This window comes from Nilaparvata lugens, chromosome 1, assembly GCF_014356525.2.
Source record: "Nilaparvata lugens isolate BPH chromosome 1, ASM1435652v1, whole genome shotgun sequence".
In the NCBI taxonomy this organism is placed as follows: domain Eukaryota; kingdom Metazoa; phylum Arthropoda; class Insecta; order Hemiptera; family Delphacidae; genus Nilaparvata; species Nilaparvata lugens.
The window spans coordinates 55,097,810-55,125,772 of record NC_052504.1 but is presented as its reverse complement, the minus strand read 5'-3'; the positions used below and the strand labels follow the sequence as shown (position 1 = coordinate 55,125,772).

Here is a 27,963-nt window from a genome sequence, read left to right as displayed (position 1 = left end):
GGCGTAGAATCAATTGACCAGTTTTTGTTAGAATCCGTACAGTCTGAGCTCGAACGCTTCTTCTTGCTTGGTTATGCAAATGTGCGTGTGTTGGTACCGTATTTGTTATTTAGTGTTCCCTGTTCAGTGTGTGTTCAATGACATTGTCAGATTGTAGATATGACGGTTAGAACGGAATGAATTGATTACAGTATGATATGTTGATAAGGTTGATACAACTCTGATGAAATGTGATAACTTAAATCTGATAGCTAGTTCATTTATTCAACAATAGATTTTAACTCAAGCTTATCCTTTTATCCAAAAAAGTGAATTTGTTCCATTCCAATTGTTACTTTTTCATTAACCTGTAAGTTATACCGTAAAAAAATGTCTGAAAGTAACAAAAAAGCAACTATTCCAAATTATATGAGATTCATCATGGGTGGCTCGGCAGGGTATGTATCTTAAAATAATATTCATCTGCATTATATTTTCATGCCTCTTAACCTAGTTTCTTCCATTCACAGTTTTTTAGGTTATGTTTTTACCAATAAAAGCTCTCTATGTTGTAGTTCAAACACTATGTTACAGTACTTGTAAACATTTGAAAAACACCTACTTTCTCTAAAGTATTGAGAAATGCATTTTGCTCCTGAGGAGTAGGCTTATTAGGCTTCAGCCTGGGAGAATGCATTTTACTCTAGAGGAGGAGGCTTATTAGGCTTCAGCCTGATGAAGCTCCTCCTCAGGAGTGAAATGCATTCCTCAATACTCCAAGAAAAGTGAGTGTTTTTCAAATATTTACAAGTAACACAGTGTATGAACTACAACAAATTTATTATAGGCTAAAGTGTTTCGTCAATGAAAACAACATCAATTTCAAAAGCTTTTTATTGTAGCTATAAAAATGTGGTTGACAATTTTAAATTTGTGTTTTCATTAAGAAAAGTTACCTTAGATACAATTCTAGCATATATGAATATTTATAATTGAAATGACATTCTTTATTTTTCCTGAAAATTTCCTTTTGCTCAAGCTGAGGGGACATGTGACGGATGCATACCTGGTCATGGGAGGCATATAATTCTAGGCATAATCTATTAGGCCCGCCGCAAAGTAGACCCACGCTAATCCACGAATAGCAACCCACGCCGTGGGATGTTTTGTAAACCATTCCTAGGCTTCTCCAGACATCTGTGTAATACATGCAATGAATAATCCACTTGTCAGCTGATTGATTATAGATAATTCTATAGCAATGGTTTACAAAACATACCACGGCGTGGGTTGCTTTTCGTGGGTCTACTTTGCGGCGGGTCTTATACTGTGAATAAATTTATAAGTGATGATTTGAATTTCTATTGAAAGAGGTCACTGCCATCTGAATAAGTTTTAGTTGTGTAATTACGTGTATTGATATTGAATCACCGTCGATCCCACAAGTGTATGAGTAATGGATGAAGAAGAAAGTATTAAAGGTATGGTGTATAATGCACTTTTTCACTGCCATATCTTCTACGGTCTACTCATGTGGGTTTTCACTTAACCAGCCTTCAAGGGTAAAGGAGTTGCAACTCAGCGTGTTCGAGACCAGGGCTTATTACAATGCTGATTTATTTCTAAATGGTGACTTTCCTCAAATACTATTTGGCTGAAGCGCCTTCTTCTTTAAACAAGTAGAAAGACCTACTTGTTGAATACTTATTTGGATGGGCTACTTGTCGTCAACTGACGTCACCAGACAGTCTGTAAGAAATAACAAAATGTTAAACATGGCTCATCAACGTGCGTAGTCAATGAATAGATCGGTATTTCAATCAATCTTTGTCGGATAAGGAAGTGTGCGAATCTTGTGCATGGAGTGTTTCTTAAATCCTTTGAGAATTGTTGGATGCTATTGCTATGCATAGCTCGTGACTTAATGGTGTGGAAGTGATAAATCAGTCCAGGGACCAACTTGTGAGACTGTGACTGTACCTACTGTCTAACAAAACTATTTGTAACAAGTAAGTTGTAATTGTCGTCCAACACAGAGCCTAATCTTTAGGACCCCAGTATTTTATTCCAGTTAATCAACATTGGGTAATTAACTCTAATTTTCATTCGTGATTCCACTCAAATAGGCTGCTTTGGCGGTTATCAACTAAACAGAATCCATAACCCTATTTTTCAGTAATTATGGATCAACTTCCCTATAATGGATATTAGTTCAGTTGAAATACTAGATCGTTTGTCGAATGTACCCGAACCCTACATGTATTCAACAGTAAAGCAGCAAAGGTACAAGGAATATTAGATATCCAAGACATTATGTACCGTAGATAGAGGCATTATTTTCAACTTTCTTTGCTACCATTGAATGGAATCCTATCTTCACCGCTCCACTATGTTTTGATCAGGATTCTCTGGTAGAACATACAAATTCTTATTACTTTTCTTAAATTACTTATATTGGTAGTTCACAAAATGTCCACCCGCAGCTCTGTTAATATACTAGGAACGGTATTCTTTCGATGAAATTAACTTTATGTCACTTTCGTGGCGTAGAATCAATTGACCAGTTTTTGTGAGAATCCGTACAGTCTGAGCTCGAACGCTTCTTCTTGCTTGGTTATGCAAATGTGCGTGTGTTGGTACCGTATTTGTTAGTGCTCCCTGATCAGTGTGTGTTCAATGACATTGTCAGATTGTAGATAGGTTAGAACGGAATGAATTGATTACAGTATGATATGTTGATAAGGTTGATACAACTCTGATGAAATGTGATAACTTAAATCTGATAGCTAGTTCATTTATTCAACAATAGATTTTAACTCAAGCGTATCCTTTAATCCAAAAAAGTGAATTTGTTCCATTCCAATTGTTACTTTTTCATTAACCTGTAAGTTATACCGTAAAAAAATGTCTGAAAGTAACAAAAAAGCAACTATTCCAAATTATATGAGATTCATCATGGGTGGCTCGGCAGGGTATGTAGGCTATCTTAAAATAATATTTATCTGCATTATATTTTCATGCCTCTTAACCTAGTTTCTTCCATTCACAGTTTTTAGGTTATGTTTTTACCAATAAAAGCTCTCTATGTTGTAGTTCAAACACTATGTTACAGTACTTGTAAACATTTGAAAAACACCTACTTTCTCTAAAGTATTGAGAAATGCATTTTGCTCCTGAGGAGTAAGCTTATTAGGCTTCAGCCTGGGGGAATGCATTTTACTCTAGAGGAGGAGGCTTATTAGGCTTCAGCCTGATGAAGCTCCTCCTCAGGAGTGAAATGCATTCCTCAATACTCCAAGAAAAGTGAGTGTTTTTCAAATATTTACAAGTAACACAGTGTATGAACTACAACAAATTTATTATAGGCTAAAGTGTTTCGTCAATGAAACAACATCAATTTCAAAAGCTTTTTATTGTAGCTATAAAAATGTGGTTGACAATTTTAAATTTGTGTTTTCATTAAGAAAAGTTACCTTAGATACAATTCTAGCATATATGAATATTTATAATTGAAATGACATTCTTTATTTTTCCTGAAAATTTCCTTTTGCTCAAGCTGAGGAGACATGTGACGGATGCATACCTGGTCATGGGAGGCATATAATTCTAGGCATAATCTATTAGGCCCGCCGCAAAGTAGACCCACGCTAATCCACGAATAGCAACCCACGCCGTGGGATGTTTTGTAAACCATTCCTAGGCTTCTCCAGACATCTGTGTAATACATGCAATGAATAATCCACTTGTCAGCTGATTGATTATAGATAATTCTATAGCAATGGTTTACAAAACATACCACGGCGTGGGTTGCTTTTCGTGGGTCTACTTTGCGGCGGGTCTTATACTGTGAATAAATTTATAAGTGATGATTTGAATTTCTATTGAAAGAGGTCACTTTCATCTGAATAAGTTTTAGTTGTGTAATTACGTGTATTGATATTGAATCACCGTCGATCCCACAAGTGTATGAGTAATGGATGAAGAAGAAAGTATTAAAGGTATGGTGTATAATGCACTTTTTCACTGCCATATCTTCTACGGTCTACTCATGTGGGTTTTCACTTAACCAGCCTTCAAGGGTAAAGGAGTTGCAACTCAGCGTGTTCGAGACCAGGGCTTATTACAATGCTGATTTATTTCTAAATGGTGACTTTCCTCAAATACTATTTGGCTGAAGCGCCTTCTTCTTTAAACAAGTAGAAAGACCTACTTGTTGAATACTTATTTGGATGGGCTACTTGTCGTCAACTGACGTCACCAGACAGTCTGTAAGAAATAACAAAATGTTAAACATGGCTCATCAACGTGCGTAGTCAATGAATAGATCGGTATTTCAATCAATCTTTGTCGGATAAGGAAGTGTGCGAATCTTGTGCATGGAGTGTTTCTTAAATCCTTTGAGAATTGTTGGATAATATCTTATAGCAGCTGCTGGGAAACCTCAATGAGTATCAGCCAGTCTGCTGTGCGGTACATCCAAATCTGCAGCTTGCGGGTATTTCACTTAGGTACTTACTTGTTACTTGTATTTGTCCTCCTGACAGTCTGATGGCTGGAGAGTCGTCATTATCTTTTTTCACGACGGGTGATTTCCTCCATGAGCATGTCGTATATGTTGAAATGTATGCTCTTCAACATACTCTGATACTGCATAGTAGGGTCGGGTCAATAGGTATGGCTTTAGGCCTCTGGCAAATGCTGCCTCGTCATCTTTGTCCTTCAGGTTACGTGATAGTAAATTGAAAAAGTATGATATAGCATATGTTGGTGAGCAGCTGTATTTCTTCAGTCTATGTTGCGGCAAGTCAAGATTCTTGTTGCTTCGAAGGTTATAGCAATGTTTTTCCTGTCTTTTGGTAAGGCCTTTCTTCTTAACCAGTTTTATTGTTTCAAGCAGGTACAATGAGACTACTGTGAGTATTTTACTCTCTACAAATAAAGGTTTACAGTGCTCCATCATGTTTTTCTCCAATATCGTCTCAAGGCCCACTTCTGTATTCTCAGGCCTCTGTCAAGGTTTGTCTGGGATGCCCATCCCCAGGCAACAATACCATACCTCAAATGTGAGGCAAAGAGTGAGTGGTATGCAATGATTAATGTACTTTTTTCTTATATGTTTCTGATTCTTCGTATCTCATACACCGCAGATGCTAACCTTTTGCATAACAGCTCAATATGATTTCTCCATGTTAAGTGCCTGTCAATCGTTATCCCCAGGAATCTTGTGCAGCCTGCTATCATTGAGTCATCATTTGTTGGTCTCTCTTCTGGGTTGTTGTTGATTGGAGTGAATCTGATGGGGACTGTCTTCTTCCTATTAATGGTCAGCTTCAGTCTATTGCATGTGTCTGTGGCCTCTTCCAGTGCTGTCTCGACAATTTGGGTCTTGAAGATTCTGTGATGGTATCAAGATAGTGATATCATCAGCAAACAATATGCAGCTGTTTCTGTTGTCAATTTCTTAGGGAAGTTCGTTGATGTAGACAAGGAACAGTAGTGACCCAAGGATGGATCCCTGGGACACTGCTCTGAGTGAGGATTTTTAGTTTCAAGAGCAGTTTTCTTGTGTTGTACTACTCCAAATACTGCTTTCTTTTGGTGGGGTAGTCCTCTATCCATTCCAATGCTCTTCCCTCTATTCTCAATTCTCTCAGTTTCACAGTTAGGATGTTCCAGTCCAGTGTGTCAAAGGCCTTTTGATGATCTATAAATAGTCCCATGACAGTATTTTTTTCCTCCCAAAGTTGGTTTATGTTGTCACACAATTCAGATATTGCAGTTGTAGTTCCCAGACGCTTTCTAAATCCATGCTGTTGTGCTGTTATAAGTTTGTTGCTCTCCAAATGCAGGAAAAGCTGGTCATATACTGCTCGTTCGATAAGTTTTGAGGTTATAGGCAGGTTTGCTATGGGCCTATAGTTTTTGTGATCCATTTTATCTCCTCTTTTGAATTTTGGAAAGATCTTGGAGATCTTGAGAGCCTGTGGGAATACAGCTTGCTTTAGGGATGAATTTACTATTTCCAGTAGAGGCTTTGTTAGTTCTTCTTTGCAATTTTTTTCCAGCGATGTCATCATGCCTAGCAGAGTTGTTCGATTTTAGTTTGTCTATGAGATGGTGGAGTTGTGCTGTATTTATCATCTGGAATTCACTTAATGCTGCGATGCCTGTCAGCTTGGCCGTACGTCTTAGAGTAGGGTCAAATCCTGTTGTTGCTGGCTGTGTAAATGCTTCATTTAGGATGTTGCTAGTGTGAAAAGGATCAGTGATCTTCTGGTCCTCTATTTCCAAACAGAGGTTTTCCTGCCTGTTAAGATTACTTCTGTTCCGTTCATCATTGATCATTTTCCATAGGGTCTTGGTTTTGTTGTCGATGATATAGTTTATAGCCTTTGCATACAGGCTTACTGGCTAATCTGGCTTCTGTGAATTATGGCAGCCCTGTACTTCATAAGATCATTGCTGCTGCAATCTAATATTTGCAAATTCTATAAAGAAAGAATATTCTTATAGATTTAGATGAATAAATAAATATCTGGGCACCGAGCATCGCTCATTATTTTTATTTATTGATAAACAGAACACAATTCTTTAAAATGATTGTGTTTATGAAAACACAAATTTGAAATTGTCAACCACTTTTTATTAATATAAATTATTATAATTGACCGAGCGAAGTGAGGTCTAAGATTCAAGTCGACGGTTTGGCATTTCTCTTGATGTTCAAATGTTTATATGTTGCGCATTTACGGCGAAACGCGGTAATAGATTTTCTTGAAATTTGACAGATATGTTCCTTTTTTAATTGCGCGTCGACGTATATACAAGGTTTTTGGAAATTTTGCATTTTAAGGATAATTTTTGAAATTGAAATTGAAAAAAATAATTATAAAAGGAGAAAGAAGCCTCTTTCATACGCCAATATTAGAGTAAAAATCAGGCTATAGAATTATTCATCATAAATCAGCTGACAAGTGATTACACAGATGTGTGGAGAAGCCAGTCTATTGCTGTATCTACATAAGGTCTATAGTTTCAATCAGGTACTTGTGGATGAGAAATCTGCGTGAGATCTACTGTTCACAGATCTACTAGTATATACAGAACCAGGTTTCGTGGTACGAAACCTGGTTCTGTATATATTATAATAATTTATAATAATAAAAAGTGGTTGACAATTTCAAATTTGTGTTTTCATTATGGAAAAGTACCACAACATCACTCACAACACAACACTGTAAGATTGTGTTTATATTTTACAGCTGACTATACGTCACGTCAGCTATGAATTTCGAGGATGAGATATTTTGATTTTCTACAGACGCACTCGCTCACTCACTTTTTTACTATCCGCAGACGACGAAAGTCTCAGCTGTTTTTCCAAGGATGAATTATCCTTTTAATGTCGTTCAGCGAGTTTCCCAGAGATGAGACCTAGTGCAATCGTATTTTTATATCATAAACCTGCTATGTTCCAAATTTCGTGAAAATCGTTAGAGCCGTTTTCGAGATCCGTTGGACATAAATAACCAATATATCATGCAATATATACAGAAATTGCTCGCTTAATGAATGAATTAATTTTATTTTTTCGTTTGATATAATATGATTTCAAATTGTGCTTTCAATTCTGACAGGTAGCAACATTTTTAAAACCACTTTCTGAGTTTCTGAAGTGAATCACTTTAAATCACTAATGAGTTGCATAAAGTATTAAAAACCTACAGAAATTATAATCTCTAATTGTAGCACAGCATTGATATCATAACTGCAATTAGAAAGTAGGTCAACTGTAATAACGATTGAGGCGAATGCCGACTGGTTTTTGAACTACTCTTGGGTTACGCACTTCAATCGTTTGTTCAACCCTAAATCAATCGATTCTGAAATGAACTTTTTCTGTCCTTTCTCTCTCTCTCTCTCTCCCTCTCTTTGTATGTATATACAGTATTGACTATTCTCTGTGTTTTACCATACACAAAAACTTTCTAGACCAAATTAAACCAAATGATTCAGCAAAGAGCTAAAGTATTCTGCTCAGTGTATACACACTAGTAATTTTATTGGAAAATTGCTTTGTAAAAGCTCTAAACTTGTAAAACAGTCCTCACTAGACATATCAATCCTCTATAATTAAAATTCAAATCTTGAAATTGCACCGTCCAGAAATCAAGTTAGTGCTGAACTATTGTTCTTTACTGCAGTTTTCCAGGGTGTTTCGCTCTATAAATTATTCTCTCCCATAAACTTATTCGCGAATTTATTCTATACCAATATAGAGTGGCCAAAAATACACCAACTATCCGTGGAAGAGATGCACATATACTTGAATAGTGATTTTCTGCGTAGACAGACACTTTGAAACTGTTATAATTATGCAAACTCTTTATGTTGAAAATGAGATTATTATAATGTTTTATATATTCATCATTTACAAGGACAAAGAAACAGACTACAGTCCAAAACTTCTTTTCATCCCAATTTCCTAAAATAAATTATCCAAATAAAGGTTATGTGCTATACTTCTTTTCATGAAACTCTAGAAAACATTTTGTGCTAACCGTATCTGCATCGAATGAACATTTTTTTTGTCCGAGATCATCTGAAAAAATTGAATAGAGATTAAACTTCATAGTTTACGCAGATAGTTACGTTTATTCAGAAACTCACAAGTCTAATTTCGTATTCAAGAAGCTATGCTTCATTTTAGGTGATTCTACGTTAAACCACTCCACATGAACTGTTCTTTCAATAATTTATTATTCTTTACGAGTATGTGGTACACGTTCTAATATGTTTATAATATCTACTATTATTTTTATATCCTATCATTTAAAAAGTTGAAAAGGTCATTTGTACATTGAGTACCGGTAGTCTCTTTAAGATTACATTATCAAATTTGCTAATCGCTTGTATAGTTGGTGGGTAATTAAGAGGTACTCATTGAATAAGTGTCAATTGAAGCAATGTCGTACTTATTCACAGATGATAAGCATTCTGTCTCAAAATGTTTTCAATGATAACACAATCTGATAATTAATCAATAATCTCGTTGTATATGTCCTCCCATTTTCTTTCCTTGAGTAGATTTTGGATTAAGCCGTCGGTCCGTCGTCTTACACCTAAACTTGTCCTTAGTTTTTCTGGTTTTGATGTAGATAATTTTTAAATTTTAAACTTATCATAGCCCTAATTTATTCATTTTAGTATCGTATTTTTGTTCAATCACTTTTAAAAACAAATAGGCGTTATAAGTATTTTAATAGGACTACTTGAATGCTTAATAATTATTATTATAGAAAATTACTTATACCATCCTGTTTATATTTTTAATATCCTCCAATGTGACATTTGAAACTGGCATAAGTGCTTGAAACTAGTTGTGTTTGTGGCGAATCATCTGATATTTGCCACCTGTGATTAAAAACCTGTTTTGAACTTGCATTAGTTTATTTATTAATTGTATCAGTTTATTTAATATTTCAGTTCAATATTCTGAGTTCAATTTTGTAATCTCCAATTTAAAACATCTAACCATTCATCCAGTTTTATTCAACCTATTTTATCATAGGAAATCCACAAACCAAATTTCCTATATGTTTATATAAAAAAATATAAAGATGTTACTAGTAATTCTCTATAATAATTATCCTATTTGTATTTGGATAAATAAATTGAAATTCACTAAATTGTTGTTTTGCAGAATGGGAGCGACTCTCTTTGTGCAGCCATTGGATCTTTTGAAAAACAGGATGCAGCTGAGTGGGATGGGGGCTGATGCGAAGGTCAAGAAAACCAGCTTCCAGATGTTCGGAGAAATTCTGAAAAGTGAAGGCATGACAGGCATGTATTCTGGCCTATCGGCCGGTCTCATGAGACAAGCCACCTACACCACTACAAGACTTGGCGTTTATACTTGGCTGTTTAGTAGGTTTAGTGGGTAAGTGAACTTGATACCTCCCTGCAACGTATGTTTCTTATTTTAATAGGCTTTCATATTACTCGTCAGATATTGGTCTCATATAATGGTATATTTCAGATTCGATTTTGCATTTTTTTTCAGTTCATTCCTAAAGGTGCGTCCACACATGCCAAACCTCGAACCGCGCAGCGAACCGTGCATTCCGCCGAACATCGCGCCTTCAGCGAACATGAGCATATGTTTCATAATGATAAAAATAAGCTCTTTAACTTTCGCCGTACCGTACTCCGAACCGTTCGCCGTGCTGCTCACATCTGTTTTAACTGTTCGCCGTACCACACTCCGAACGCTGTACTTTTCAGCCAATCAGAGCCCTCGATTACAATTCGCTCTAAGATTTCGGCTATCCATCACAAGTGATGCGAACATGAATACAGAAGTATGGGTCTTTTTTATTTGATTAAATTCATGTTTTGAACAATATTGTCACGAATGATAAATTGATAGGAGCTGATAAATAATTTCCAATTCAAATAAAATAACTTTTGAAAAAATAATGAATGGATAAAACCAATATTAAATATTGTTGACCAAGAACTTAGTACAACGACAATTCATTCAACTAATTCCTTACTGATAAAATTATAATCATTTTATTTTGTTGATTGATATTCAATTTCTTCAACTAACCATAAACTGACTGGAATAAATACTTTAATTTCCATAAATTCGATCAATAGAATTATATAAATCTTCAGTGTAAATCATATCTAAATTCACAAGGAGTTCGATTCTTGTTGGCAAGAAACATGTTATTCAATACATGTTATATGTGTGGACGCACCTTAAGTGAAGGCAATGCACATCATAGCAGCAGACTGAGAAAACATCCCTCCTTAGGTGTTCGAATACGTCCGTCTGTCTGCATGTGGATATTCGATTTTTTCCATCTGCAAGCTGACGTTTATCTGTTACTGTGAGGTTCCCCTTATAACTCACTTTGAATGCTACGCTACAACAATTGAAAGTTTGAATCTTTTCATACCATATAATTATGATAACGTTCTTTTCTATTTTTGGTAGGGTAACACTCACAGATAACTGTTTCAGAATTTTCTGCTTTAAATTATTAGTATAGATCTTTTATCATCAAAATAGTCAATTATCTTGTCTGACTCGTGTTTTGCTCTTGAAGTTATGTCTGGTTCTAATTATTCCATCAGTAAATAGGCTTATCTATTTGAACACCATACATCGTGTTTTCAGGTAGAGATTACGTCCTCTGTCCCAAGTCCAATTTTGAGTGACGTAACATTGACAAATAGATAATCCATTGAAGCAAATAAAAGAGCAGCTATGCTAATTGGAGTTGACGAATATTAGCCTCTATGAAGTGCAAGCTATTCTTCTATCATCAATTAGTAGCATTAGCAAATGCTCATTCATCAATATAGTTTCAAACGTCTAAAATGTTTGGGAAATATATTATTTTCCAATAAAAATATATTAATCTCATAAGTCGTGATTGAATTTTTTACGTTGGCCGAAAATGTGGCCAAGAATGAAACCAAACTTTGTGTTTTATTACAATATAATTCAAGTAACAAATCAGCTCAGTGGTAGACTACTTCATGACCTATAAATAGTTTATAGAAAGGCTCAATAACATCTTCATTTTTCATTTATTCTTATTCTTCTAAATTCCTTTTATAATTATATTATATGATAAGTTGTATCCCATTGAGTCTCAATAATAACTCACTAGATAGAAAAATCATTAATTAAAGGACGCTTATAATTTCGTTCTTCATCTTATCTTACTAACCTAATAATATCAGTTTCGGTTGTAAGATTGACATTGAGAAAGCAATAAATTTGATTAGAATAACATACTTGTCTTGTAATTTTCACTTTCTTTCTATTTTTTCTCACACTACAAGCTCAAGCTAATTATCTGCCTTTCTTCTTATCATTCTGTTATCTGTTATACTCAGTTGCAAACTAACCAAAATAGATCTGTCCATTGAATAATCCATTGAAATAATCTACTTGATAAAGTTGTGTAATCTGGAATTTATCAATGCAATTAATTTTGATTAGTTTTTTTCAGAATCGTTATGTAATGCAATTTTAAGAATACTAGTAGCCTAATAACTATTATTCAACTAGATTTGATTCAATGTGAATTTTGGACAAATACTAATCATGTTAATTTGTTATAGTAATTACCAGTGCAATGATTCATATTGATATAAATCTCATTGTGTTTAACTTGTGTGATCTCAAGTTCCAGGGTTCTGGAATCTAGCATCTCAACCAGCCTTGATAAGACATGTATATTTCAGAATTTCAATGTTTATAATGATCACAGGACTATTGAACCTTATGCTCATGTCATGAATCATAGATGATATTTAAACTATTTCACGCTGAAACAGATAACGAATCCGACCCTCGAGCACTGCAACTACTGCTTGACTTAATTTCAAGAATAAAAATCGTCATTTATTTTCATCATCCTTCATCTCATCCATACACAGGTCATAGAGTAAAGTGGGTATCATCAGAACAAATGTAGGTTATGAACGGGTATCTTAGTACAATAACTTGAGTTGTTCTCTAATGAAAAGAAGAAATTTCGTATCAAAGTGAGGACCTCTTTAGATAAAAAGTTGTTGAACTTGTCATGTAATTCTAAGTAGTATTTGCACTTGTTGAGGGATTTGGAATAAATTTTCTCTCATTTATTGAGGGAATTTATTATCTTATTGATGAAATGGATCAAAATATATTCCATGAAGGGCCTTTATGCCATCAAAATATTTCACCAAATTAACATTTACTACAAAGTAAACATTTCGAATTTAATTAGTAAAGAGTGAGACACCAAGTGTCCGAGTAAGCTGCAGGGTGCTTATTAGACAGACCAGTGACACCAGTCACAAAGGGGACATCATTGCAGTTCAATGCAGTTCAATGCATTCATCGCAGGGCATTCAACCGAATTGCTGCTATTACACATGGACACGGACACCAAGGTGTCCCAGCTTGGTGACCTAGTAAAACAGGATAGTTCATTTGTAATAAACTCGCTTTGTGTGACAGTCCTTGATCATGATATCATTCATTAAATAAATGATGAATAAATTCTATTTCCATTCAAATACAAACAAGCAATCAAATTGATAAAATGTACATAATATTTAAAATACAATAAAACATTTACTACAAATGTAAAGAAAATTTAATTTTTCGGGATATTTTTTTCATTGTGGAAAGCATTTTTGTTGCAGGGAGGACAGCCCGCCAGGCTTCCTGATGAAGGCGGGGCTAGGAATGACGGCAGGCATGTGCGGCGCATTCGTAGGCACCCCGGCCGAGGTGGCCCTGATCCGCATGACGGCCGACGGCCGATTACCGGCCGAGCAGCAGCGGAACTACACGAGCGTGTTCAACGCACTGATCCGCATCACGCGCGAGGAAGGCCTCCTGGCACTGTGGCGAGGCGCCATCCCCACCATGGGCCGCGCCATGGTCGTCAACGCCGCTCAGCTCGCATCCTACTCGCAGGCCAAGGAGATCCTGCTCAACACCGGCTACTTCCACGACGGACTCTTCCTCTTCTTCAACGCCAGCATGATTTCCGGCCTCATCACCACCATATCGTCCATGCCCGTCGATATCGCCAAGACTAGGTGACCTTTCAACTCACGCATCCACAAATATTACAATTGATAATATACATTATTTCAATGAATAGGAAAAAATAAAAGTCAAGTTATTTAGAATAAGAGTAAGCTCTGGAGGGAGTCAACCAGAAACATATTCAACTACTACCAGGTCGATATTGTCATGACTAGGTATTTTAACTACGAGTTTCAACTGTTCAATAACAAAAATATGCTTAAAAAAGAATACGCTAAAAACAAAATACCAAATAAATAATATTAAGTATCTCAACATTCAAAGATACTAAATATATTATACAAAAATGAAATAAATGAGTACCTACATTGTATAATCAAGTGTTATTGAACACTAATAGTAGCTTCTACTCACAAATTTAACACATTGAACAAAAAAAAGTGTCATAGCAAATTTGTCAACATCATAGCAATTGCTATCACAAGTAGTATCAGGCTATTAATTACCCGTATGTTACAGACAGACAATAGACAGGCGTTCACGGAAGCAAGAACTTATAAATTAGTCGAGGCGCTAGCTTACATTGAGCATACATTAGATTAGATTAGATTTCTTTATTTATGTATGTTACAATATTACTGGCTTATACACTAATTTACATTAAATGACGATAATGCTAGTTATTCAACGAATTTCACAAAGTATAAATAATTAATCAATGAGAATAAATATAAAATGCAATTAGAATAACGAATATAATAATGTGATTTAACTCCATAAATCGGCGATGTTTCAACTAATAATTGTCATTCTCTTAGAAGGATATAAAATATCCTTTCCATTAACACACGACCGGGTTGTGATGAATTAGAGCTGTTGGGAATTATAACTCGAAGTAATGTTCAAATAAGAAACTCTACTTAATAAGTTAGAAACTAGTTGATTTGAATCTTAGAATTAAGAGATGAAATATAGAATAATAGTGAATACGATATTGCATTAATAATTAAAATTAGATAAATGAACCAAATGTTATAAGGTGGGATTTAATTAAAATTTCAGAAATTGATTGAGTAATATTGACAATATACAATACTAAAGAACAGAAAATCTTGAGATGGGAAGATGAATATGTATTATGTAGAATGGGGATGGGATGTGGAAAATGGATGAATGAATGGGATGAAGAATGGAAAGGAAGGGAGATTAGAATATTTGTCATGCAGTGCTCTAGGGTTGAACAGACTCAGTCATTTTCTCTATAAGATACTTTTTCAAAGACAGGATGAAGCCCGCTCGGCTCTTAATGCATCTAATAGAGTTGGGAAGTTTATTCCATTCACGACAAGCACTGACAAGGAACGATTTGGAATAGACAGTGGTTCGATGATTAGGTATCCTGAGAGTATTTACACCAGTTCTAGTATGGGAAGCGTCTATCCTCCTACCATCGGAAACAAATTTGAAATCATTTTTGAAATAGTCGGGATTGCCATATTTTAAAGTACCTCTAACAAGTTTGATTATTCTGAAACGTCTCTGATTGGGAAGCTTCAGGGTAGAACTAGCAATGTGTGCTGGGGTGATATGTTCATGGCGTTCAAGAGAGTAAACAAAACGAAGACAATAATTTTGGCAGCGCTGCATTTTATCATTGAGTGTAACTTGCATGTCATTGAGGACAGAGTTGCAGTAAATGAAATGTGGAAAAATAAGAGATTGGACCAGTAGTAATCGTATACTTCTAGGAAGGACATCTTGTAATTTTTTAAGTGAATGCATTGCTGAGAAAACCTTTCTACAGGTTTTATTGACTTGTTCTGACCAGTCGAGGTTTTTATCCATAATGATGCCTAGGTTTTTCACTGAGTTGCAGTAGGGAATCACATTACCATCAACAGTTATTTTATGTATCGAGTTGAAGTCGATATTGTTTACTAAACGTGAGTAACCAATAATTATGGGTTGTGTTTTGGTTGGGTTGAGTCTGAGGCCGTTTCGTCGTATCCATTCCACTATCGAACTTATGTCTTGATTCATTTTTTGCACGGTTTCATTTAGTTTAGTGATAGGACAACTTGCATAAATTTGAAGGTCATCTGCATATGTATGGAAACTGGAAAATTTTATAGAAGATGGGAGGTCATTTGCATACAGAGTAAAAAGAAGAGGGCCTAAAATTGAACCTTGAGGAACACCATGTGAAACATTCAACCAATTCGACCTGTTCTCTCCAAGAGAGACACATTGTTTCCTATCTGTGAGATATGAATTAAACCAAACTATAGATTGATGACTAAAACCAAGAATAGCTAAATTTTTCAGAAGAACTTTGTGATCAACAGTATCAAATGCTTTAGAAAAGTCAAAAAGAGTCAATATTGTACATTTTCTTTGATCCATTGCCAACCTAATATCATCAGTGACACATAGAAGAGCAGTTTCTGTTGAATGAGATTTACGAAAACCAGACTGAAAGCTTCTTTTTCTGCTCAAGGAACTCAGTAACTTGTGCATGTACAAGTCTTTCTAGTACTTTTGATAGTGCGGATAAAATACTGATAGGTCTGAGGTCTTCAACTCTATTTGCAGATGGAACTTTAATCAAAGGACGAACTAGAGCAGCCTTCCAACTTTCAGGAAAAGATCCGTTCTCAAGAGACTTATTGAAAACGAATTTGATAGTTGGTAGAACAGCAAAGAGCATTTTCTTGATAAATTTGATTGGAATTTTGTCAGCCCCAGTGGCATTGCTATTAATATGCTGGATTGCTTTGAAAGCTTCTAATTCTGAAATTGGATGGAAGTGGAATTGATCTTCTAATTCTATGTTGAGGTTTGCTACTTGATCATTGAGGTCATTGTAATGATTTCTTATTGCTGACTCATCACGCTGATTTGAATGTGAAATGAAATGAACATCAGGCGCATGTTTGTCATATAAGTTAAGAGTCCAATTCTCAAAAGTCTCTACCATTTCATCAACTGAAGTTAAGGCTTCAATGTGATGCCATGGAGTCTGAGCTACATCAGTCAAAAATGAGGGTTCATTGAAATGTTTAAAGTCTCTAAAAGTAATGAATTTCTGTGCTGGTTTTGGTGGCTTATGAGAGAGCACACAGTAAATCAGGTCATGTCCAGAAATAGCTGGGACTGATATTTGTCCTGTTTGAACAACCTCGATGGGATCACTAACTATGAGAAAATCAATGAAAGTGTCAGATTCATTTGTATGGTGAGTTGGATCGAGTGGTAGAATAGTCAAGTTGAGGCACTGAAATATGTTAGTGACCTGATAATAATCAAAGTTGCGATTAGTCATGTTGAGGTCAGTGTTCATATCACCCATGACAAGGACACGGCTATAAGATGGCATAAGAGAAAGCAATGCATTTTCAAAATCAGTAAAATGACCGATTTTCGAGGGACGATAGCAAATTCCAACAAGTAATCTATTAGATCTGGACAAGGATAATTCAAGGAACATGAATTCAGGTCTATCAGAGTATACTGGCTCAGATGTGAGTAATATTTTAGTTTTATACCATCTTTAACATACACTCCTACGCCCCCACAAGCTTTATTCAACCTATCATTACGGAAAAGATTATACCCAGGCAGGGCAACTTGGTTGGTTGGAATGCTAGGTTTCAAGAATGAGATACCTATTATACTGAAGTCCTGAAAACGGAAGATTGCTCTGAGTTCGTCGATGTGACAACTGAGGGACTGGACGTTAAGATGGGCGGTCTTAAGAAGTTAATTGTAAGGCTGAAGCTTATCTGATAACAAGGCACCCACGTCAATGTTAGAGTTACTAACATAGTCGTTCAGATTGCTATTGATCGAGAGCAAGCGAGCTGCTTCATTATTGGTGCTTAGCATTGTTGGTGAAGCAGACCAAAATTAGTCCAAACAAAGGGCAGAGCATGACAGGAAGGATGAAGTTTAAAAATGAATTAAAACTAAAATTACTTAATCTAGGTGACATAGAAGTCATTGTCCATTTGATGAGCGAGTGCATAATCGATGCATCTTCAGTTCGACTCTTGTCAAAATTCATTAAAAATAATTATACAGTTCAATTAACCTTATTCACAAGACGGTGATGGGCTTCAAAGGGTGATCCTAGTCCGTACAGAAGTATGATGCAACCTCTTCATGGGTATAGGGAATGTCACGGTGATGAGTGATGTTGGAGAAATCAGCAGGAACTCAGAGGTTTCTCCTGTAACGAAAAAAGAGAGCAGAGGCAGCAGAAACAACAGGTATTTCTCTGTTATTGGAAGAAAAGACGTCGATGTCGTCAGTATAAATATAAATACCTACAATATAAAAATAGTGGTACTAACAACACTAACGCCCCCCTCCCACCATTATTGGTTGATTGAGAGTTATCAGTTGCTTTGTGTACCAGTTGTTTTTTAGTGCGGAAGAAGAAAAAATATATCAGACTAAATAACTGAAATTGATGAGGATAAACTATAATACAGTGACATGTACATGATTGAAATAATGTACTTTAAAAGCTTTTGAGTTATAGGAAGAGGAGAAATGAATTGATACAAGAAGTGGCTGAGACAGAAGAATGAAGGATCGTATACATGAATAACTGTTTTGGTAAAATACTAAACTTGATAAGAAGCAGAGTAATTTTGTTCCAGCTTTCGTTAGATGACTTGTGCTAGTTAATATATACTATACTACAATACTACAATAAAGTATAACAGTATAATAGCATTATAATAGTATTACTAATACTATAATAGTACCTATCATAACATTATCTATGATATAATTATGGTTGCTCAGTTACAGAATATTGTGTACGAGTCCTGTCGGTTGCTATTGAATATTGAAAATCAGATTCTTCTTATGATACACTATAATAATGACTCGATGTGAGAGGCAGAGAATTTGACTTCAGATTATTGTAAGGGGGTCGTCAGTGTATATGAAACTCGATGTCGTCACGTCCCAGGGTGGTCGACAGATTGTTGGAAGGGGGGGGGTAAGTTGTAAAAAAGCCCGCTTATAAAATCGCCTGTCCTGCAGTTACTACTCATAGAACACCTTTTGCTTTTTTCTTAATATTATCTACATATAACTGGCTTTCAATGTGGTCCTCTACATTTTTGCGATAAACTGAATAGTTTTTCCGTAAAAAATAAAATATCTTGAAAAATGTATTTTTTATTTTAAACTTTTTTTATTTCTCGAATATTAAAGTCGTTAGCCGACTTAGAGGAAAATGTTCCCAATAAACTTTGTAGGCCGTTTTTTCCTGAATCAAAAGATGTATTTATAGTTTGATGCGGCGGTGGGAGGGGATAAGCAGCACTGTTATGCTGCGGCGCGGTCCACCCCTATGATTAGTGCGCGTAGCGGCCTGCCTATCGCATCGCTCCTACTAGTCTATGCATTCAAATTATGTATTTCAGGAACGCTATCTTCTGTATTTTTGGTCGCTGAACACGATTTTTCAACTCTCAAGACTCAATAATTGATCATTCTCATCATATTCTACAAATTATGGACAAAATTACAAACTTAATCTCATTCTGCAAGGAAACTAAGAAATTATTGTTTGAAATAAACGACACTTCTAAGAAATTTATTAAGATGGAATAATGATAACATATATGTGTTTTTGTTTTTATTACAAGTTGAAAATGTAGATCTACATGAAAATGTAGAGCTTTCGTGAATTTTCAGTTTGTCGTGAACTTTCGAGAAATTATTTATCCAATATATAATAGATATGCATAAAAAATGTAATAAAAATTTAAATATTCATTCAAATTGTTTTCTCACAGTAATATTATAATGGTATTCCACTAACTTTTAATTGATTCATCCAGTGTGCCCGTTCAGACCGTTTTGAAATAAATGGTTGATAAATTGAAATAAACAAGTTGACTGTATCCCTGCACGTAGCTATCGTCTACAAATGGATTATACCTTAAATATGTTTGTACCACAGATACAACGAAAGTCAAGTCTGAAGCTGTCAGATGTTACTGGAAGAGTTGATATGTTTCTTATAGATAAGATGGATTGAAAATTGTAATTCTATATGGGCCATCAACACAGGTTTTTCTCCATTTTCTCGAGATGATTTATAAATTCTCTCGCAATCAATGAAAACCTCTTCACACAGTTCCTCTTAACCTATTTTCTCTAGTAAAGGGTATGTTTTGGATCTCATCTCAATATGAATTACTTTCTTCGTCAGTAATTAACTAGTAGTACCACTGCCTGAGAAAGCGTGAGCAGCTGCCAAAATATTACATGAGTCTTATCCATATTCACTTGCAATTACCTGACATCCTATAGATATTTCTTATTCGTCGTATTCCGCCGTAGATTTTAACAAAGCGTTGAAATTCAATTTTTAAAATAATGAACCTTTTTCTATCAAGAACTGGAATAGTGTCCATAGTGACTTAATTGAGATAGCCTCTTATCAAATATTTCTTATCGCATGTCAAATAATAAATCTCTGTCACAGCTTTAGAAATTAAGTCTCGATGGTTTGGATAGCATATTACTGGAGTGATTCTTTTACTCTGCTGCTTCTAATATGTTCACTACCTTTGTTTGAATTTTGACCATATACATGAAAAACAATGTCCTCCTGCATCACTCCATCTTCATTGAGAATTTTCATAACTCTTCTTATCACAAAGTTTCCATAATCTTGCAGCGTATTGAAAGTTTTGAGAAGTGAAGTAGGAGTTGAATTCAAGAGAGCCATTTCATCATTATGTGAATTTGTCAACGATATTCAGGGATTTAGTCAAATCCACAACTTGTCTCACAATTTCATGTGTCAAGTGAGATTTTCAAATATCCATCAGATGTTGACAAAGATTGCGGTTATTGTTGAAATGCAGCATGCATTTCTACAATCTTTTTGTTCTAAAATGAACTAAGACTAGTATCTTTTGTTTGATTGCATCGTGGAGAATGACAGCACTCTGTTTCTTTTTATAGATGAGAATACACTTTTACACTCCGCCACAACTCTGTTCAGATAAAAATCGTTGGAGAGCGAATAAATATTTCTTTCTACATTCAAAAGAGAATCACACACTTCTTCACTTGCTTCCAGACCATTGATAACATTTTGAAGATTCTGGTGTTCATCAGAGTCTTGAAGAAAAATATCATGTCCTCGTGAGAAGGTTATACGCTTCTGGAAATCATTATTATCTCTCTTTATTTTTGTTTTACTTCCTTCGTTGACTTCCTTCACAATTTCCAGTGATATCCATAATTGAACAGAATATCTTTGATGGAAGATTTATTTGAATATAGTAGCAGCCATTTCAGGAAAGCCTTGGAAGAACTAGCTATTCCAATCACTCCCCCATGATTTAGATGATCGAATGACGGTTTGCTACAAAGCACGATCGGTTGCCACTTTATCAAATTTTCAACGTTTCCTTTTGACAGAGAAATTCCCTTATTGGATATAATTTTCTACTTCTGTGGGTATTTCTTCATATTTTCTAGATATAACACAGACTCCATAACATAGTTTGTGTGATTGAATGAAAAAAGTATGGGATCATTTCTCTTACAGCAGTTTCTATGTGCAAAACCAGAGTCCTTCCTTATCAGCAGGAATACAATTTAAACTATGTTACAATAATCAGTCATAAATTTCAAGTAGTCATTGATTTTTCATTGTGATTCTAAAAAAAAACTCGACAAATAGCTCCTGACCTCTTTAAAATATACTTTGACAATCTCTCATATTTGAACCGTTCATGAGTCCTTCTTGTAGTTGTTTGAATTGATTGCTTGCTCTCACATCTATATTTAACTGAGCTCCACTCAATAAATTTCCAACAGTATTCTCTCCAAATATTTCAGATTGATCAAACATATATCCTATTCCACTTCCATTCAAGTACTACCCCAAGACAATCAGCCAAATTCAGCCTGATGAAAAGTAGTACCTATTCGTAGTTACAGAAATCAGTTGGTTAGAGTTGTATTGATTTACATTGCAATCAAATATTTAGTCAAATCACATGGAAGTAATAGCCATTATTTGTGCTTCAACTGTAAATTTATAATTTTTCGCTCCTGTTACACGGTGCTCTATATGGGGTATATCATTTATAGGGGTGGACCGAGCCGCAGCGTAACAGTGCTACTTATCCCCCTCCCACCGCCGCATTTATGATCGTAACCCCCAAACTTTATACATCATTGGATTCAGGAAGAACGGCCTAAAACGTTTATTGGGAACATTTTCCTCTAAGTCGGCTAACGACTTGAATATTCGAGAAATAGAAAAAGTCCATAATAAAAAAATATATTTTTCAAGATATTTTATTTTTTTACGGAAAAACTATGCGGTTTTTCGTAAAAATATAGAGAACCATATTGAAAGCCAGTTATATGTAGATAATATTAAGAAATAAATCAAAGGTGTAATATGAATTAAACTGCAGTAGGACAGGCGATTTTATAAGCACGTGTTTCTTACAATTTACTCTCCCCCCCCCAATCTGTCGACCACCATATGGGACGTGACGACATCGAGTTTGAACTCTTTCCACTGTCAGTCTTTGTTTAGAGTGGGTTTCGAACTCCCTCACTCTATACGGTATTTTGCCCGGCGCCAATCAATTACTATGAATTGATAGAATTAAACTAATAAAATTGAATTGATAAAATTAATTACTTTACTGTAACTTCACTCACTGAACTAATAATAATATTGAAGAAAAAGATAAAGATAGATAGATCAGGGTCGTGTGTAAGGGAATGTATAAAGTGAAAGGCAAAACAAAGGTTAATTATGAATTTATTATTGAACTTTAAATTTATATGAATTTATAAAAAATTGATCAAAAATATAGTAATGATTAGATATAAATACAAGATGATTAAGTTTTTTGAAAGTACAACAGTTCAAGTTTAATTTTAAACAACAAAATTTAACAAACAGTTATTATTACTTTTATCAGGTTACTTGAAAAATAAGATATAAAATCAAAGTATTGAACAACTCTAGTAAAAAATATGATTATAGTCAAAAATAAGAGAATTGATAAATTTTGAAGAATGAATATGATTAGGGGAGCCTTGCTTTAAAAAAACTATTATTTGTGCTTAGAAGTAAATTTCAACTGTAAGCTTCAAGAAGTTAATTAAAACTGTATCTACAGATTTGTATTTAGAAGAGCTAAATAATTAAATTTGCTGTTTACTTTGATGCTATGTAATTTGATATAGTTATTTGGGCTTTTTAGGGTGGGGTGGTGTGGATTTTTAAATGAGAAAAATTGAAAATTCTAAATACAATCTTTACCTGGCTCAGTCAATTCCCTATAGGATAATTGAAGTCTGAGACCAAAAACTCACTCCTACACTGAACACTGTCCAAAATCCAAGAGACTCACAGCAACTAACAGCAACTCACTGCAACTAACTGCTACTAACTGCCACTAACTTGCAAGGCATGGTCTGCCTGTTTATATACTAGAACCACGATTTTCCACCCCTCATCACCCTTCGCCCTCTAGCTCCGCCTACACTCAAACTCTTCAGCTAATATTCTGCTTACAAATTGAATTCAAATATCAATTTAAATTTACTATAATGTTTATTATGTTATATCATTTTAAACTATGGCTCCCCTTCATTATTAAAACAAATGATATCATACATTTTACCAATATTTAAACTCTAAAGTTTGGATACTGACAATTGAATGCATTGATTTGATTAATACAGTAATCAATCTTATAAATCTAATATGGCGAATACTTCAACAATAAATACATGAACTGAATAAAATACAATGTCATACAGTACATCATATAATCGAGTTGAATAAATCAAATTTATAGGGGTGGACCGAGCCGCAGCGTAACAGTGCTACTTATCCCCCTCCCACCGCCGCATTTATGATCGTAACCCCCAAACTTTATACATCATTGGATTCAGGAAGAACGGCCTAAAACGTTTATTGGGAACATTTTCCTCTAAGTCGGCTAACGACTTGAATATTCGAGAAATAGAAAAAGTCCATAATAAAAAAATATATTTTTCAAGATATTTTATTTTTTTACGGAAAAACTATGCGGTTTTTCGTAAAAATATAGAGAACCATATTGAAAGCCAGTTATATGTAGATAATATTAAGAAATAAATCAAAGGTGTAATATGAATTAAACTGCAGGACAGGCGATTTTATAAGCACGCGTTTCTTACAATTTACCCTCCCCCCCCCCCAATCTGTCGACCACCATATGGGACGTGACGACATCGAGTTTCATATACACTAAAGACCCCTTAACAATAATCTGAAGTCAAATTATCAGCCTCTCTCATGTATGCTCAATGTAAGCCAAAAAGGTTCGAAGAATACGTGTTCAAAATTTGAAGCTGATTGATCAATCCTTTCTAAAGCATTTGCAGATAATACAAACAGACGGAAAATGATTTTGACCTCTAGTAAGTCAAAAGTGAGAACTTGCTAACGCTCGTTCAAAAAACGATTAACATAAAAATTATAAGTATCAAGAGTAATGGAAGAATGTAAGGAAATATTTATAAAATATGGAGATTGATATTAAGAAAAACCTATTTCTATAAAAGTCTAACTCACCAGCTCAAGCTACAACTTGAATAGACTTTCTGAAAATTGAATATGAGAGATGTAACCTACTCTTTGTCTCTTTGATGACAAATTGAAGATGCCTGGCTTTCACCACACAATTTCCAAACAAGAAGGGAATAATGAATATCGAGTATACAGTAATATAAATCACGTCCAAACAAACAGTGATAAGAATACAATAGCAATAATTAATTACTAATGTCTAGCTCTTTGATGACAAATTGAAGATGCCTGGTTCACAAGAAATGAGTAGTTTCACCAAACAATTTCCAAACAAGAAGGGAATAATGAATATCGAGTATACAGTAATTTAAATCACGTCCGAACAAACAGTCATAAGAATACAATAGCAATAATTAATTACTAATATCTAGCTCTTAAAAGCGTCGATACTGAAAGTTCTTATTACATTCACAATTATTATAATCTAAGCTAAATCATACATTGTGGTACGAAACACCCTCCCTCCACAAGACGAGAAGTCTGCAATTTCCCTTGTGGTTCATTAGTTAGTGATGTATTATCTGTCAATTGCCTCTGAATCTTTCATAAATTAAAAAATCCTGATTAATTAAGATATTATTATTGTTGTTGATGAATTATTGAGTTATTTCTAATTCAATATATCCTAACCTAATACAAATTTATCATTTCTTTCAGAATACAAAACATGAAGATCACCGATGGCAAACCAGAGTTCAAAGGAGCCTTGGACGTGCTTGGCAAAGTAGTGGAGCGAGAGGGATTCTTCGCTCTGTGGAAAGGCTTCACGCCCTATTATTGCAGAATCGGTCCACACACTGTTCTCACATTCATATTTCTCGAACAGCTGAACAGCGCTTACTACAAATATATACTGAAGGTCGATCCAAAAGCCACTTAATATTGTCTTAACAGTATTTGCTAATGTTCAATGGAATAATCTGAAGCTTCAGGGAACAAACATAGGGTTAGTATTTTTATATTTAGCAGGATAATACTCTATACAGCATAGTCAAGAATTTCTGTTCATGTCTCAAAATTTTATATATTTTTTCTGAATAGTTAGTACTGTGGTAATGCTATATTATCATACTGTAGAAATATTTCTTATTCCTTTTTGTTTGTAGCCAAGAAGTTACATCGCGTACGGTATGTTGATAAACTTATTTTTCTACGAAATTATTGCTCCCTTGCAGATCTTACATTGAATTTATTCTCATACCTTGATCTATTAAATGTTAGCTTGTACTTCCGTGATAGATCCAAATGGTTTCACATGTTGACTACTCACGTTATCAATGAAATTTATTCATACTTACGTACAATTTATATTGCTCTCAAAACCTAAACCACAATCATCTCTAGTAGACGGGCATAAGCTAGTTTCTGTCCATAAACTCGCACATGATTACCAAAACATTTTTTTTTTAATTTATTCACTTATAAGGCTTTCTACAAGGCTTGTAGATGATCACTTGGTGACAGTTTAGTATTATCTATTAAGGAATGTTTTTTACATAAATATAGTAGTTTTATAGTGGTATTGTTTGGAAATGTTATAGACTACAATGGGCAGTTATGGGTTTATTGGACAGAATTAAAAACTTTTATGGTGCTTCAAGCATATTAACATTAATTTACAAAAAATCGTGGAGAATATATCAATTATTTAGTGCATCTTTACACTTTTTATCATGTATCAATATATTCTATCATGTATACTTTCTCATATTGAAGTAGAATTTTTTATTTGCTACTATTTTAATATTTCAATTTAGAAACAACGTGTTCTCTCTTTATACCAACTACGAACAGCAATCTAGTGCCAATTTGAAGACTAATAGAAAGCTTTCTTATTTCTTTGTAGTAGTGAAGGTTTCTTATTGTAAAGGTTATCCAAAATGTAATTGTTACAACACCTTATTTAATTTATTGTTTCCCCGTAAAGAGAAAATAACTCCCTTGGTTGCACTCTCGACAAGACTAATATAATTGAGTTTAACATCCGAAGCTATTTGTTTGTTATTCTATCAAATAAGTGATAATTTCAAGTCGTTATATTCAATGCATATAGGAGGTAGTCAGAATATAACGGTAATTTATTAACCATTTGTTAAATGTATCTTAGTCTTGATATCACAAAAATAATTTCTCCTTAAGACATTTCCTCAATTCTATTTGAATGAAACAAATTCATTTGTACTAATATTGCACTTATATATTGAATAGTTTGAGAGCAACCGTAGGATTTGTCCTCATAAGAGGACAAAACAAAAGGTCAAGTCAAGAGTAAAGAATCCTCTTTTTCTATTTGTCATCTGAAGAGTAAAGGTCTTCTTGAAATCAAGAGGACAATAATTAGTCCTCACAAAGTATATCCTTCTGGTTTTATACAGTTTATAACCTAATGCTAAACTTTTGACTTTCTAATTTTTGTTTAAAAATAATCCTGGTCTACATGAAAACTTTTCTAGAGTAGCCTAATTAATTTTATTCATTTTGAAAGTACTTATTCAAAAGACAGTCGGGGCAATATTTATATAAAGATATTCAGGGCAATATGATCATTCACAGCCTAGTTGAAAAAAATCTTTGTAAAACATCCACTTGAATATGGATCATATGGATATGATTAGGCATTTTTATCATGAGAGGGTGTTTGGGTATCTCTATTTATCATTTACAGATTACTCCTACATGTATTCTGATTACTTGTACGTTTTTGAAAATATATGTTTACGAAAAATTAATGACCCTTTTTACACACTTTTACAATTTAAAAATTATTGAATTTAATTACATGCATTGTAATAACTGTTCAATAGTTGTAAGCTATTGAACGCCCAACAATTAATTCTTGTTAAAGAAGTTAACAACAATATTTCATTGTTATATTTATACTGGAAATATTCTTATACATTTTTTTGAAGAAAATGTTACTAGCGTCTTGTATGATAAAGCTTAATAGTGTACTGTAGAATTATGTTATAAATTTGATCGGATGGTTATTTATAAATCAATCCTAAGACTGCAATAATAGTACATAATATAAATATATTGGTACTATTTTTGGTTGTTGCGTTCTATTCCCTTTTATTATTGCGTTCAATAACTGTATTTCATTTCTTTATTTTTCAATCAAATTTGGTTGTTACCATTAGAAGTATGGAATTAAATTTTATTTGAGTTAATTTGTTATATGTATTGCTGTTGAAATTTGACTGTTAATTTCACATTAATAGAATTTTATATTATATGATGGTTAATGAAAATGTTATTATTGAACATTATAAATCGTTCAAGGATGAGGATTCTTAGTGCAATCTATATTTTTGTTACTTGTATTGTTGGAATTGTCAATAAATTTAATTTTTATGAGATATTAATGTATTGTTTATTCAATGCTAGCGCCGGACCCATCAAGAACTATCATTCAATCATGTATTGAATACGATTATTCCAGTCTGATTAGAGTCAAAATTTCGTGAGATAAACTTGAAAAGTTTCACAAACAAATGTTATAAAAAATAATTCATGCCTTGAAATGATGCGATAGATTCTATATATAACCATTTAAATACATACATGAACGGATCAAATTTTCGATAGATTTTAATCAATCTCTTGGATTTGAAGAGAACCTACTACGTTGCCTCAATATTCTAGTCAGGATACTATTTAGATCTTCAGTAGGCCATGAGCTATAATATAACATGAGCCTCAACTCCTCGAACGGTGAAAGATTGGCTGGCTTGGTAGGGATGTAGGGGTGAGAATAACTCTCTCGCAC

General features: G+C 34.2%; 1 protein-coding gene across 2 annotated transcripts; it reads left to right on the top strand.

Annotated features, from left to right (window-relative positions):
- The first annotated feature begins 41 nt into the window (after window positions 1-41).
- LOC111053446 (mitochondrial 2-oxoglutarate/malate carrier protein) lies at window positions 42-27,554 on the top strand. Of its 2 annotated transcripts, none has more exons than XM_039437131.1 (4): window positions 42-437; window positions 9,683-9,919; window positions 13,195-13,596; window positions 24,852-27,553. In XM_039437131.1, the coding sequence occupies exons 1-4, from the start codon at window positions 370-372 to the stop codon at window positions 25,072-25,074; spliced, it is 930 nt and encodes a 309-aa protein (XP_039293065.1). In that variant the 5' UTR covers window positions 42-369; the 3' UTR covers window positions 25,075-27,553. The 2 variants fall into 2 exon arrangements, with proteins under 2 accessions (XP_039293065.1, XP_022196033.1); XM_022340341.2 differs by lacking the exon at window positions 42-437 and adding an exon at window positions 2,658-2,951 and having other exon boundaries at window positions 24,852-27,554.
- Window positions 27,555-27,963: the final 409 nt, after the last annotated feature.

Excerpts from the sequence above, each read along its gene's own strand:
- LOC111053446 (XM_022340341.2), top strand. The coding sequence starts at position 2,884 with ATGTCTGAAAGTAACAAAAAAGCAACTATTCCAAATTATATGAGATTC. Across the intron at positions 9,920-13,194 it reads CTGTTTAGTAGGTTTAGTGG|GGAGGACAGCCCGCCAGGCT; the intron begins GTAAGTGAACTT and ends TTTTTGTTGCAG. Across the intron at positions 13,597-24,851 it reads GTCGATATCGCCAAGACTAG|AATACAAAACATGAAGATCA; the intron begins GTGACCTTTCAA and ends CATTTCTTTCAG.